Here is a 14,269-nt window from a genome sequence, read left to right as displayed (position 1 = left end):
TTACGGTTAGACCCACCCCTGGTACAAATCCTGTACACGCCCCTGCCGAGCCAATTGCCAACATTGAAAAACGAACCCCCCCCCCCAATATAAAGCTGGCTACGGGCCTGAGTATGAACTATGATATAGCTTCTGGATCTGACCACGTCAACTACGTCTATAGTGCATGCACTGTAACCTCTACATGGCGTATTATCATTTACATTATGTAACTTGCTAGTACTGACCTGACAGAGAACGAAGTCCATGGTGGTTTGCTGCGTTGAATGAGATGATTTGTCAGCAATTCCGAAGCCTTTGGTTTTCGTATATTTCTGTTACCGTAAAATTTCGTCAATGACCTTGTCGTGATAAGCCTGAACACGCAATTCAAACAGTAACTCATTAACTTCTGTGTCCGAGAGTAGATTCTACAAGTACAACTTTTAATGACAACTTTAATGACAACTTTTAAGTACAACTTTAAGAATTACGCAACATTACGTGAAGAAACTACTGAACAAGAACATTAACAATATTTCTCATTCTGCAGTGCTGCCACCAAGTGTCTGAATATCCAATCATTGGGTTTGGTGCATCTCAAGTATGAGAAGTCAACGAATGCGCCGTATAATGGATAGTAAATTAACATACTTACATTATACAGTATAATACATTCAATAGCATTTGGAATAGCATCACAGACAACCTAGAATATATTTAATAGCTGATGGCTGACACAGCTATAGGAGATGCACATCCAGAGGAGATTGACACGTACGCGCACGCACTTATACGCACTAATTAATGTCAAGATAATGATACCTATTATATAGCCTATATATATACATTATTATACACCTATATAACTATTATTATATACCTATATAGGCCTATATGTCAAGATAACGGATAATCTGTGACTCGCGTAAAGTTTTTATTATTTAATATGTACATTAAATTTTTATCACGTAATTAAGGCGTTTGAGACGGGGCTTCCGCTGTTTATAATGCGGGTCATTGTATTATTCAAAAACCCAATCCAATGTCTTACAGATCGAAGAATGATAGAGACGGAGAAGAGATGAGGACCCAAGGACTGATCACGCATGCAAGTTTGAATCAAGAGTGCTGCTAGAACGAGGAAGTATGGGGCCTACAGCCCTCTCCCCCATTCGTCGAGGTGGCTTACTGCCAACAAGTCGGGAGGGGGGGGGGTCAGTAAATTCGTCGGAACGCGTCGGAGAACGATCTGTGGAAAAAATGTGCAGTCGCGTCGTCCGCGATTGTCTTATAATAATCCGAGCACCGCATGGAGTCAGGAAACGTATACGACAACATTGACGCTGACAACCTGCAAACCCTGCTAGTTATAAATAGAAATGGATGTCTACCAAGTAAAAAGTACAAGGCCAGCATTAGTATTATAGGTCCGCTATCAGGGTGTGCCCGATTTGGCATGGAACACAGCCCACCGCGTCGAGCGTTGATTGACAGTCTCAGTGACTTCTGCTCATGACGTTTCAAATGTACTAAATGTTACTACATATGTTAAAAAAATGTTATATAAATATGTTATATGTCATATGTTATATAAATGTTACTAGTATGTATTTTTTCGGTCGTTACGCTCAGCCATCATTATCGCTATCATTACGCCCGCCGCTGTACGTCACGCGAAAGCCACCCTCGCGGCAACTGTGGTGGAATCACAGAAATAGAATAGAAGGTATATTCTATTCTATTTCTGTTTCTATTTCTATTTCTATTTCTATTTCTATTCTATTTCTTCTATTCTATTTCTGTGTGTGGAATCCATAGGGCCATTAGCAGAATTCTGACCATAAACATTGTTCTGAAATTTCCTCGGCTGACGCGACACTAATGAAATATAAATTAACCGATAGATGGCGATAATATGTGTAATGTATGCAGCATAGCTATCACAATCATAACAACGTGTTATGTGATATCTATGGTATGAAGTCAGTAGACGCCGATGCGTGTCCAGCCATAGTGGTGTATTATTAAAATTATGCTTTTAATTTAGCGAGCACATACCCATCAGTAGTTTATCTTTAAAAATCTCTACCCGAATCTCATACTAGCCGTTATAAATTTCCCTGTAGCGTAGTAGGTAACCCGACCAGGCTGTGTGACTGACGTCAATATACATTAGGGTATAGTTAACGTCATAAACAATAGCCTAACATAATCATTAACATAACATTTAACTAACATTAAACTAGCATTAAACTAACATTAACAATAACATAATATTAACAATAACATATACATTAAATAACCCTAACCCTATACTTAGGGTATTAATCCTAACCCTAGCAATACCGTTTCTTGGAGCTTATGTAGTAGGAAACGTTTGTTCATGCATGCACTTTTTATCTGCGAAATAAAATGGTAATTTACTGAAGTTCAACTTTAAAAAAAGAATGCAACACTCATCGTAGTAATTCTACGTTTCACTTTCAATCTCGACGTTTTCACTTTATTGAATTCAAGTGTATCCAGCTGACGCAGCACTAATGAAATTTATATCAGTCAATAGATGGCGATACGTGTCATTGCACGTTGCATGTTGCCAGAGCTCTGATGTTGCATGCAGTTGCATGTCTAGCCTTCACAAAACGAATAAAGTAGTAATTTTTTTAAACTAAATTTTCAATTTAGGGAGCGCATATCCATCATTAGTTTGCGAATTCCGTACAAGATTAGCATAGCAGGTGACCCGTGTTCGCAAATGCTCAGTATTTGAGAAATAAAAGAGTATTATGTTGAAGTTATACCTTTAAAAGAGAGCGCATATTCGCCTCAGCAATTCTTCACTATAAAAAAAAAATTTTAAGTTTACAATTGAACCTCATGTTAAAGTTAAGAACCTTAACTCGAGTTAAGCGTCTACACGGGGCCTTAACTCGAGTTAGCTTAACCTCGCCAGTCAATCGAGGTTAAGCTAACTCGAGTTACCTTTACTCGAGTTAAGGACCGTGTAGACGCTTAACTCGAGTTAGCTTAACCTCCACGATAGGCGGCAGCACTAGTACGATGTACGTACACACGCACGCACGCGTACTTGCACACGCACGCACGCGTACTTGCACACGCACGCACACACTCATGCACGCACGTGTACGTGCACACGCACGCACGCACGCACGTGTACGTGCACACGCATGCACTGCACGCACGTGTACGTGCACACGCACGCACGCACGCACGTGTACGTGCACACGCATGCACGCACGCACGCACGCATACGTGCACATGCACACGCGCGCACGAACGTGTACCTGCACACGCGCGCACGCACGCACGTGTACTTGCACACGCACGCACACACTCATGCACGCACGTGTACGTGCACACACACGCACGCACGCATGCACGCACGTGTACGTGCACACGCACGCACGCACGCACGCACGCACGTTTACGTGCACATGCATGTACGCACGCACGCACGCGTACCGGCACACACACGCACGCACGCACGCATGCACGCACGTGTACGTGCACACGCACGCATGCGCGCGTGTAGGTACACACGCACGCACGCACGCACGCACACACGTGTAAGTGCCCACGCACGAGCGCACGCACGTGTACGTGCACATGCACGCACGCACGCATGCACGCACAGGTACGTGCACACGCACGCACTCACGCATGCACGCACGTGTACGTGCACACGCACGAACGCGCGTGTACGTACACACGCACGCACGCACGCACGCACGTACGCACGCATGCATAATAAATAGGTAATAATCGCTATCGGGTGTTGTCGTGTAGACGCTACATAATCGCTAACTCGATTTAACGCTTAACTCGAGTTAGCGTTAATTAAGGTTCGTCGTGTAGACGAGGCTTAAGTCTTAGCTGGGTATCATTGCCTTTGGACAGGTGACAATACATGAATCTGAGTCGAAGTACCCTACTCTGTTTTTTGAACTGTCTCTTTTACATGACAAGATATTAAGCCTATACTTTTCCATTTACTTCTTGGATATTGCAATCATGTTTTGATGATCTTTGCGTAATGTGATTCACGGGCCGCAAATGGCTAGTAGGATTGATTACGGCTTACGGCAGACGCAGACGGTGGGGGCGTTAACCATTTACATTCAATAGATTCGCTTGCTATATTGATCCTGCATTATTCAACCTCGTTAGAAACTACTCCACCTCACCTTAGTCTGCCCCAGCATTTAATATACATATTTATACATAATACATATTTAATTGATGCTAAATCCTAACATCTGCTACCATATCCTAGTCCATAAAGTTTCTCAACAGCATGTTTAGGGGTTGCTCAGGGACGGATCCACGATTTTTAAATTGCGGGGGTGGGGCGGCGGTTATACATGCCTCTAAAATGTTGCAATTAAAAGTAGTAACAACTATCAAGAAGGCACACGAATCAGAGGGGACTGAGCTTAACGCTTCTTCCCTAAATGTTTTAGCTAAAAATCACAAATAAATTTGTTCACTCATACTTTTTTTTAGTTCATTTCAATTCACTGAGGAATGCTATGTTTTTTTGCGTCTAAAGCCGGGCGCACACGTGGCGATTTTTATTGCCAGTACTACGTGTGCGGGACCCGGCAACAATGCAACGTCACTCGTAATGTCAAAAAGACACGGGCGTTCCTGCCACATTTCAACAAGCTCATCCTCCTGCTTTTTTCTCACACCAAGGGCGCTGCCATATTTGATCACGTGCTTCGATATCAAATCATGCATTTGATTAGTTAATCCAAAAACTGTTGCCTGAATCCATCGCCAGTGCAGTGCACACGTGGCGATTGTTCAGCGACTCGGCAACAAATATCAATTAAACATGTTTGATATTCCAGCGACGAGTTTCTGGCGTCAAAATCGCCATCGCCATGCACCGCACACGTGGCGATCTCTCGGCGATTCTGTCGCCGGCAACAAAATCGCCAGTACTAGCGATAAAAATCGCCACGTGTGCGCCTGGCTTAAGGAAGGGGTGGTGTTTATAGCCACCCAATCCACAATCCTATAGCCATCCTAGTTGTGACACAACGCGGTGACACAACGCGGTGTTGCGGGAGCGACTACTACTACTGTACTACACAGGGAAACAGAGATTACATGAAATCAAGAGTAGGCCTACATAATAGAGATCTCTATTATGTACTCTTGATGAAATGTATCACGATTAGTGTTTTGTATTTCTGGGCATCAGACATAAACACGCCAGCGTAACTAAAACGGACGGAAACATTAATTGCGTTATATAGATAAAGGGTAAGTTACCCTTTATCTAACATGTGAATTAAAACCTGTTATTATGTAACGCTTAGTATAGATGTATACCGATGGCCGAATGACCGTCGTATAGTGCGATAATAAAACATTAATGCAGTTTTCATAATTTTCGTGGCTTATACGTTGCCGAACCACTTTATTTGCGTGCGATACACGGGAATCTCACAGCACCAATAAATAGATGATATATAGATTGTGTATGACACAGTATAAATTACGTAGTTACAATAAGCGTTCGATCATCATCGACAAACGTTCTTATAAAATGATACATGTATGATACATAGATTACATACACGATTCTCAATGAGATGTTTGCGAACACAGAAACGTGACAGCTAGTAGACTCGGAGAAGCCAAGTGGCCGAGGGCAAATACGAAGGCGGCTGCACCAGACTGTCGTATCACAAGCTACGTGCTAGCACTAATCATGAATGTCTGACGATCACACTTAATTAGTTGGTAATTCAAGATCTTTGCATATTATAATTTAAAACAGGCGCTTCTTTAATGAGTCGTTTAACCTATTTTGCTTATTTTTATCGGTTTTTATATTTTTATTGTAGTCGTTTATAGTCGTTTTCCTGGCGTATTCTTGCACTTGCTTCTTGTTTCAGAGGTAGACGTCAAAGTAAAAAAATGTAAATACTTTTACATTATCTTGGGATATCTCAACATGTAAAAGTAGCCACACATTAGCTACCGGTAATACTAATAGACTCCTAGGCATCCCCTACTTTTCTTACTTTTTAAATCTACGGTTTGTAGTTTGTTAGTACCAGTCCTGTTAACAGCAAATACACCCATGAAGATATTTCTTTCTGTAACACCCTAATGTAGCTGGATTGAGTGAAACATATATAATAACCAAAAGATGGGGATATATACTGGTAAAATAAACGTACTGTTACAGCGATGCAGTATCTTATTATACAATGCTTGGTTAGATATACAAAATAAGGTATATAACAACCAAACGATGGCCCCATATATTAGTAAAATAAATACGTGCATGTGTCTTATGTACAGGTCTGCTTCTATAAGGTCATCTCCACAAAGTCTTCCACGTGGACACAGACTAGATCTTGGAATATAGAACCTGGATATATGTCTGTTACATACTTTGTTAATTTATGTTCTACCTGTGTAATTCTCGAGCTGCTGTCTGATAGAAATTTAAAAGCTTTAAAGACTTTATGAGTCAGTGATAAATTCAATAACGCTGGTGCAGCAATTTTGATCAAAATAAAAGAAGGCAGCACTTATAATTGCCATTATATAGTTTAAGTTAAAATGGAGTTAAGCAATTTCTGCACGAAGCTTCTCCACCTCTGGATTGCTCTTGTACTCTTGTCCAAACGTAAGGAACTGTAGGCAAGAATAAGCAATGATGATAACAGTTAGTGGCCCAATTAAGATTTGAAATGCAAAAAAAACCTATAAGACAAACAAACATATTTGTACCACATTCTCTTGAGCCTACACATTAAAAAATCATAAGCAACATTTACATGCATATACTCAGGCTGATTAAAAAAAAAGCTTGAGGAAATTATACTTATGAGCATTTGACAACTGTTAATTCTGTGCGAAGATATAGTGATGAATTCTTACCTTCTGTGGTTTTTCTGGGTTGACAGAATCCCACCGAGCTGTACGTCCACCATCGATACTATACAAGCAACAACAACAAAGATTATAAAACGAACGGAAACCTCTGATCACAGGCTGACGTGCTTGACAGCATAATCTTGCAATCCCCTATTCTTTATTCAGTAAGATTGGGTGCAGTTGTAGTATTGGTGCGGTTATTACAGGACGTATTGAAAATATTAAAAATTGTATTCATCTGAATGTTGCAAGTGAACACTATGGTAGCTTGAACATGCAGACGCCAATTTCTAAAAAGCATGAAAAGCATTTAAAATATTTTTCAATGTCCTACAGGTGTAACTTACGTAACATCAGTCTTGAAGAACAGGCTATAGATTGGATAGGCAATGGCTCCAGTGCAGGCAATTCCAAGGATCACAGTTACCGGAATGATCTGTAACAGTCACATTTTTTAGGGCATATGTCATTAGCCGCACCCTGCAACCCGGAATAGCTCCAAGTACGTCCTGACATGTGATTTATTAACTATATGTGCCTACAACATGTGTTAGAAAAGGCTACGCGTAAACAATTTCCTGTTTGCTAAAACCTGACACCATATACTACTGAAATGGGTTGGGAACAGCACTAATTAGTTACATACTATACGCATATAGTGTAATAATATATATATATATACACGAGACAACCAAATCAGAGCTAAAAAACACATTTGAAACTGATGTTTTTCCTAGGCATGATTTCGCCTGATAGATTAGGTTACCACTAACAAGATGATTTAAAACGCATCAATTTTGTTGCAAGTGTGAGATATTATTGACCCAAATACCTCTGGATGTTTTTTCATTGCCCGGAGTCCGAAGCCAAAGGTCTTCATACCAGAATTCATACTCCTACTCATGATGACTGAGGTTATCTATAAAAAGAAAAATGTAAGAAATGTTGGAGGATAAACGAGATAAACCTTCCATCTTATTGATATTAAACTATAGTCAGCACAACAGCGAGTTAGTCTAATAAAACATGTCATATTCATAGCTTTATTCATAATATCTTCACATATGTGATAAAATGACAAGTTAATTGCTATCAAATTGTTATTAAACGTGATAAAAATGATTTGATGAACTAATTGGTGGTGGATTTTGGGTGGGTGTGAGGGCTCTCAGGGTATTCGGTACTCCTGCCAACATATGAAGCATAGTGGCAGGTCAGCAGCAGGTGTGTTAAAAATCTTTGTTATGCTTGCTGAGTACCAGCGTTTGAGGCTGGTTTTTTAGGACACCTACAATAAATTCGATAATACCTAGCTGCATGGCACAGCTGTGCACCATAGTAGTAAAGTCTACAGATAACAAAGCTCCATGCTATATCCAAATGACATCAAGGACTCATAGAGCCAGTGCCGTCGTCAAAAGGGGTGAATTAAAATGTGTGTAGATTTCGAAATAGTTACATACCAATCCTACATCCTCCCCCACCACTAGCCTATAGTTTACGTCTAAGGGAAAGTCTATGAATGATGGTTAGCAGCAGGGTTAACTTTATACCCGATAATTTCAGACTGAAGTTGCCAACTATCGCCAACTATCGTCAACTCACTATAATATATCGTAGTTGTCAGTTATTTCGCAATCACCAGCGATGGAACCACGCGAAACAGCCGCGTACGTGTGTACCGTGCGGAACGAGTGCGATGGCACCTGCGTATAGGTCACCTACCTATGTGAGAAATAGCTGCACACTCAAGCAGGCGCTATATGATATCCTATGCACAGGGCAATTTTGTGTGTGGCCACTGTGGCGCACTTACTAGACGTACAGTTTACTTTCCTATCAGCTCTAGTGTGTTTAACACGTACACCGTAAACCGTTATTAATCTAACGTTCTTGCAATTGTGCAACTTCTGCCGTTAGAATTAAAATTAACAACGATCAAATTATCAAATTATGAAACAGGCGAGAGAGAGAATTAACGGCCCCACAAAGCGTGTAGCCTATACGTCCCGCGTGCTTTCGCTGGCTGCTTGCCGGTGTCTCTTTGTGTTTGACGGCTAGCTCATGCAGGCGTGCACGGCCGCTGCGCACGGCCGTTGCGCACGTGCGTCCGCGGCATGCGAAAAGAACAAAGCCGGCGACAGGCGAAAAAAACGTTCTAGAAAGTTCCAACCGGCGGCGGTTCCAACCGTTTGAGCCTTTCACCGAAATATCGAGCCGAACACACACACGCACGCACATTTCCTGATTTAGCTTTATTATATTTATTCATTATCTAATGCAAGAAATACTACCCTACTAATCTGAGTAAGGAATGATGATTCACCAATTAATTAAGTGCCCGCCCGTCAATGCCAGACAGTTTCGATTCGGCGTAATATAAATTTGTATTACTTATATAGTATATATTACTATAATCACATCATATACGTACTTTTATAAGTTACATAGTTATATAGTTTATAGTTTTATAACATCGAAATTTACGCAATGATTGTAAATTAGAATCCCTACAAATGAGAATTCTTATATGAATGGCAACCACAGATCGATGTGTCGCGGTAGCGTGTTTCCTGCATCACTGCATGTTCTACTCGCGTGAAATTCGGTATTTTACACACAGATTCATCAATGATTCCTCTGATTCTTCAATGACTTACCTTTTCACTTTCACAGGCTCCTACAACGACAGACACTTCCTATGCGATAGAGCTGCTTCCTTCCGATATTACCGACCGGCGTCAAACGTATCGTGTGAAATTGTGAATCGTATCGCTGGATCGTACGCTCTCAGTGACTACGCGTGACGTAGCAGCGCGGGAAGCTTTATGAATCGATCGCCTCGCCAACGTGGTGACGTGGTCTTGGTCACGTACGCACATCCGGATGATTTACTACGGTGCACGCCATATATGGCGTAGGCGACACGCCCACGCCGTTTTACGTCAATCAGTACGTCACAGCCTCGTCAGACACACCCCCGCCGAGCCTCCAGTTCGCCGAACGCCACTGAATCATTCGAAAAAAATGTGGGGTGTGCCCCGGCCCTCTCCCCACTGTGTCGTTGGTACAGCTCCCCCGCGCTGCCCGTTTCAGCAGTTGTCTCATGTTGCCTGTGTGCCAACGATCTCGGCATGGATACTGCTAGCTCTAGTACTATAGCCCGCGGATCGCTGCCGCAGGTGTACGGGACAACTGTACGGCGGCAGCGATCCGCGGGCTATAGTACTAGAGCTAGGATACTGCCAACTCGACGATATGATGGATGCTACGGCTGAGCGATATGCTGCGTCACCCTGTCTAACCTGCTATATGTGTACACTCGACGAAAGCCCAGTCTTAATACACGCGTAAAATACTTAGTCTCTACGTAACGATTCTATCGGCTGCAAAGGAAACGCGCAAGTGTTCGAAGTTTGAATGTGTGATCTATGTTACATTTCGCAACGCATTCGCGGCAATGTACGTGTCTTATATATAGTGTGTAATTAAAAAACACTTAATCTGAGTTGGAACAGTCGTACGTTGTATCTGGGTTATGGAAAGTCACAGTGAAGGGCGTATCGCGAACGTAGACCTATATACATTTATCCATGATGGCAACAACTCATGCATATATTTCACAACTCAGCCAGTCTTTTATCGACCACGCTCATTCTCTCGACGCGTTTTCAACATAGGCTGAGTCTTGTAACCTTTGTAGGTCGTTCAACCTACAAAGTGTTGTGAAATCTGAGGAAAAATGTTCACAATAATCGACTGATGCGTAAAGCGCCCTAGATAGCGTTTCTCTTAGATTTACTCCACTTATATCACTCATATCACGTCTTTATAGCCACACTCCACTAGACATGGGCGAACCCATGTGTCTGCGGACTGAAACTTGAGTTCATCTTAGCTAATGCTTTTATTTCTATAACTAGGCGTATAGACGCGTCATCACAAGGATGGTGTTCGCGCGATAGAGTCGTGACTGACGCAAGAATGACGTAAGATGTCGGCGTCTTGTCGCGTCTGCTTTCAGTGAATGGCGTTACTATTTTCGGATGTTGGCGCCTGGCAAGGGACTTATAATAGCGAGCAATGAGGCTGAATTCCAGACCAACTCTTGATCGAACTCGCCCGCATACTCACCTTTCATTTCGCAAAACCATGCAGCAAGCTCGCGCATAAAAAGAACTGACAGGTGGACTATTAGATATGCAAGCTCGTGATCTTATTTAAACAAATGGGTAAAAAGCTGGTCGATAATTTTGTTCAAACAAGGGGCGGCGACATTAACGATATGAATGCCGACTGAGCACGACACGGATTTTCTCCACCCCGTACAGTATAATAACCGGGATATGAGTTAAGTAGAACGTTAACTTATTCTCGTCATTAGCCACAACAGCATGTTAATTACGGAGACAGCAAACTAAAACTGGTTTTATTGTGACAGGATATCCACAACCGCTTCACATACATTACCTCCATATACGGACAGCAAATGTTGAGTAACAGACTATAGAGAATTTCTGTGTTATATATTTCGTGCCTCATAGGGCAGTTCTACCCTGACCATTTCTACAGTCGCTAAAGAAAAACCTAACCCCAAATCTCCATACACATTTTTTCAGCATTCCCGACATTTTATTGTATCAACAGGGCTGAAGCGACTAAAACAGCGTTTTATACCACGTGCATTGATATGTTGTAGCAGTCCTCCATGCGACCTTTTCACCTCTGATTAACCCTGTGTTCATCAAAGACGTACGTAGCTGTGCAAATATCGGCAGATGCACGGACGCGTTATATATATATATATAGTCAAGTTATATAGTTATATATAGTTGCAGCACGGGGCGCGGAAAGCTTGATCAAACAGCCGACAGTTCACACGTAGTTCAAACGCTCTCTCGTAATTTCGGTCATAAAATTCCGGGCCGAAGCCCATATAGATTTTTTTATTTATAGCAAATTACTGCCCCATCGTGGAAACCCTTGTGATACATTTAGGATATAATCAGGGATGAATAATAACAAATTGACAATTGGACAATTGTCAAATTGACAATTTGTCATTATTCACCCCTGATATAATCTAATTACTTTTCATCCAAATGCGCGTGCTGTCGAGCTGCAAAACACAGAGAGTCAGAGACGGAGATCAAATCATGCCGTGTGTTGCTCGGCGATCTCGTTTTGCTACACTAATAAAATTACATGCAAATACCAAGTAATAAAAATGTCTGTGGCGGCAGTGAACAACCTGACAAGTTGCGTTGCTTACCAGTGTTTTATGATATGATCATTATGTATGCATTATTGTGTATTATCATGGGCGGATCCAGTTTTTTTTTAAAGGGGGGGTCCGTTTCCATAAAATAATGGTCCATAATTTAATTTAATTTAATTAATTTAATTAGTAATAATCCATCTAATAAGCGGAGCGGCACTTTCAGTTGGCGCGCAGCGTACAGAAAAAGTTTGCTCTTTCAGATGGGCTTAGACGCAAAATGGTGCTATGATTTCGACATATTTTAACTGTATTTGTATACCTCAAGGGATTCGAAGCAAATGCCATGATATGACACTTTTAAGCAGTTGACTAACTGGAACGTAGCGCGCAAAATTGCTACAGATCTTTCCTAATTAGCAGAAAATAAAAATTCCAACGTGCTTAATAATACTACATAGACCGCCGAAAATGACACATCCCAAGCCTTTTATTTGAATTAGTTTGATTATTTATATTATCTTTTAGAGTTAAGTTAAGTATAATCCCGCTATGGATTTCACATCCTTATAGGTTCGGGATTCGTCCTCAATTAACTCAGTGACGCCACCCCTTTCCAAAAATACAAATCCATTCCTGTTTTCACCCTCTCAACCCGTCACCGAGGCATGCCCCAGATGAAAAGTATGGTTACTCTAAAAAGTATGGTATCTTTTCAATTATGCAATGATACAATCATGGGACGTCCCCTTTTAAATGTAGGCTACCATTAAACACATGCAATCAATCAATCAATCAACATAGATAGGCTATTTATCAAAAAGACGATTTTTGTTGTAAAAATGCAGTTGAAAGGAGGAAAATGATAGCACTATTTTGCATCTCCACCCGTTGCAAAATTACATCAGTGGGTTATCAATTACTAATAGAATATGCAGTTAGAAAACATTTTTCTTTTGTTCCTTTCTATGAAGATTTGGCAGATTTCATCTAAGTTAATGTCCAGCTCATGATTCATGTTCATTAGGGTGAGTCCAGAGAGCCGTTCGCTAGCCATCCTATTCCGCAGGTAGGTTTTAACTCGTCGAAGGCAGGAGAATGATCTTTCCGCTTCACAACTTCCCACTGGAAGAGTGCACCCGATTCTCAGTAGTGTGTGAATGTTTGGAAAAATGTCATCATCTGCGTGCTTCAGGCATTCCGTCAGGTTCGGGGAGGAGGGCAATTGCACCATCGATGTTGCTGAGTTTCAATAGTGCTGCGATTCTTTTACTTCAGCTCGCAGCGATGAGGCATTTGGCATATCCTCTTCCCAGAGCAGCAAATCATCTACTACATTTTCGATAGACTCGGTCTCGGTGATAGATCCGGGAAGAAGTGCTAAAATTTCTACACCCTTCCTGCTTTCGGCATTGAATCTTTGTTGAAATTCAGCAGACAGGTGGTCGCAAAATGGAATTGCCAGATTTCGCAAATAGTATTCACTTGGGTTTGTGCTGGGTGCATTGGCCCTGTGTCGTTGATGAGCTGATCTGGGTGCTCGTGGGGACAAGATGGAAATGCCAAGAAGTGTTGCCAAACGTGTAGCATCCTTAAACCATATGCTGAACTCTTCTTCAACCTCCTGCCGCATATTTGAAATGCGATCCTTGGTCTGGCGGCTCTGGCCAATCATACGATAGGCTTGATAGATATCCAAATCTCTTTTCTGTAGCTTGGAAGCCATGGGCCGGACATTTTCAAGTGCATTCTTTGTTATTAGAAATGCGATAATGGTTTGAAATGAGCTGAGGTTGGAAGCCCTTCGCCTTTATTCTACTGTCTTGGTCCCAGTTGCCAGTCCATGTCTCGTCATAAATTTCTGGATAGTCAGATGGACTTTATGAACGTCTTGTTCAATACCATTGCTGTACACGTGACATGCACACTCTAATAGTAGGTCTACACCGAGCAGTTACGCAGTGGCGTGGTACGTGTATACGTGTATCGTTGATCGGCACATATTTCACTTTACAGAACTTGCCTTTACAAACACTGATCAGAAATCGTCACATTGGGATATGGAATTTTCGTAGGCCTATATATATAATATAGGCCAAGGCTATAATTATATATAGGGCCTATATATTTATATATGCCTACATA

General features: G+C 41.6%; 3 protein-coding genes across 4 annotated transcripts in view; all 3 read right to left on the bottom strand.

Moving 5' to 3' along the window:
• Window positions 1-492, bottom strand: part of LOC106808141 (uncharacterized protein C15orf61-like) — a 6,314-nt gene extending 5,822 nt beyond the window's left edge. Inside the window, exon 1 of the mRNA XM_014810723.1 lies at window positions 228-492. Within this exon, the coding sequence (XP_014666209.1) occupies window positions 228-385 (158 nt within the window). The 5' untranslated portion in view covers window positions 386-492. The remainder of the gene's footprint in view (window positions 1-227) is intronic.
• Window positions 493-5,392: 4,900 nt separating this feature from the next.
• Window positions 5,393-9,753, bottom strand: LOC106808145 (normal mucosa of esophagus-specific gene 1 protein-like). Of its 2 annotated transcripts, none has more exons than XM_014810729.1 (5): window positions 9,567-9,753; window positions 7,739-7,825; window positions 7,254-7,342; window positions 6,910-6,967; window positions 5,393-6,663 (listed from the first exon to the last, which is right to left on the bottom strand). In XM_014810729.1, exons 2-5 carry the CDS (start codon window positions 7,808-7,810, stop codon window positions 6,595-6,597), a joined length of 288 nt encoding a protein of 95 aa, XP_014666215.1. In that variant the 5' UTR covers window positions 7,811-7,825; window positions 9,567-9,753; the 3' UTR covers window positions 5,393-6,594. The 2 variants fall into 2 exon arrangements, with proteins under 2 accessions (XP_014666215.1, XP_014666213.1); XM_014810727.1 differs by having other exon boundaries at window positions 7,739-7,815.
• A 3,620-nt stretch (window positions 9,754-13,373) lies between these two features.
• LOC106808132 (A disintegrin and metalloproteinase with thrombospondin motifs 3-like) overlaps window positions 13,374-14,269 on the bottom strand; it is a 28,318-nt gene continuing 27,422 nt past the window's right edge. The window contains exon 23 of the mRNA XM_014810712.1: window positions 13,374-13,874. Coding sequence (XP_014666198.1) covers window positions 13,374-13,874 — 501 coding nt within the window. The remainder of the gene's footprint in view (window positions 13,875-14,269) is intronic.

The sequence above is a fragment of the Priapulus caudatus genome, unplaced genomic scaffold (genome assembly GCF_000485595.1).
Source record: "Priapulus caudatus unplaced genomic scaffold, Priapulus_caudatus-5.0.1 Scaffold255, whole genome shotgun sequence".
NCBI classification, from domain to species: Eukaryota; Metazoa; Priapulida; class Priapulimorpha; order Priapulimorphida; family Priapulidae; genus Priapulus; species Priapulus caudatus.
Note: the sequence above shows the minus strand (reverse complement) of the source record. Positions and strands in the feature narration are given on the sequence as shown.

Excerpts from the sequence above, each read along its gene's own strand:
- LOC106808145 (XM_014810729.1), bottom strand. The coding sequence starts at position 7,810 with ATGAGTAGGAGTATGAATTCTGGTATGAAGACCTTTGGCTTCGGACTC. Across the intron at positions 7,343-7,738 it reads CAATGAAAAAACATCCAGAG|ATCATTCCGGTAACTGTGAT; the intron begins GTATTTGGGTCA and ends TGACTGTTACAG. Across the intron at positions 6,968-7,253 it reads TTCTTCAAGACTGATGTTAC|TATCGATGGTGGACGTACAG; the intron begins GTAAGTTACACC and ends TTGCTTGTATAG.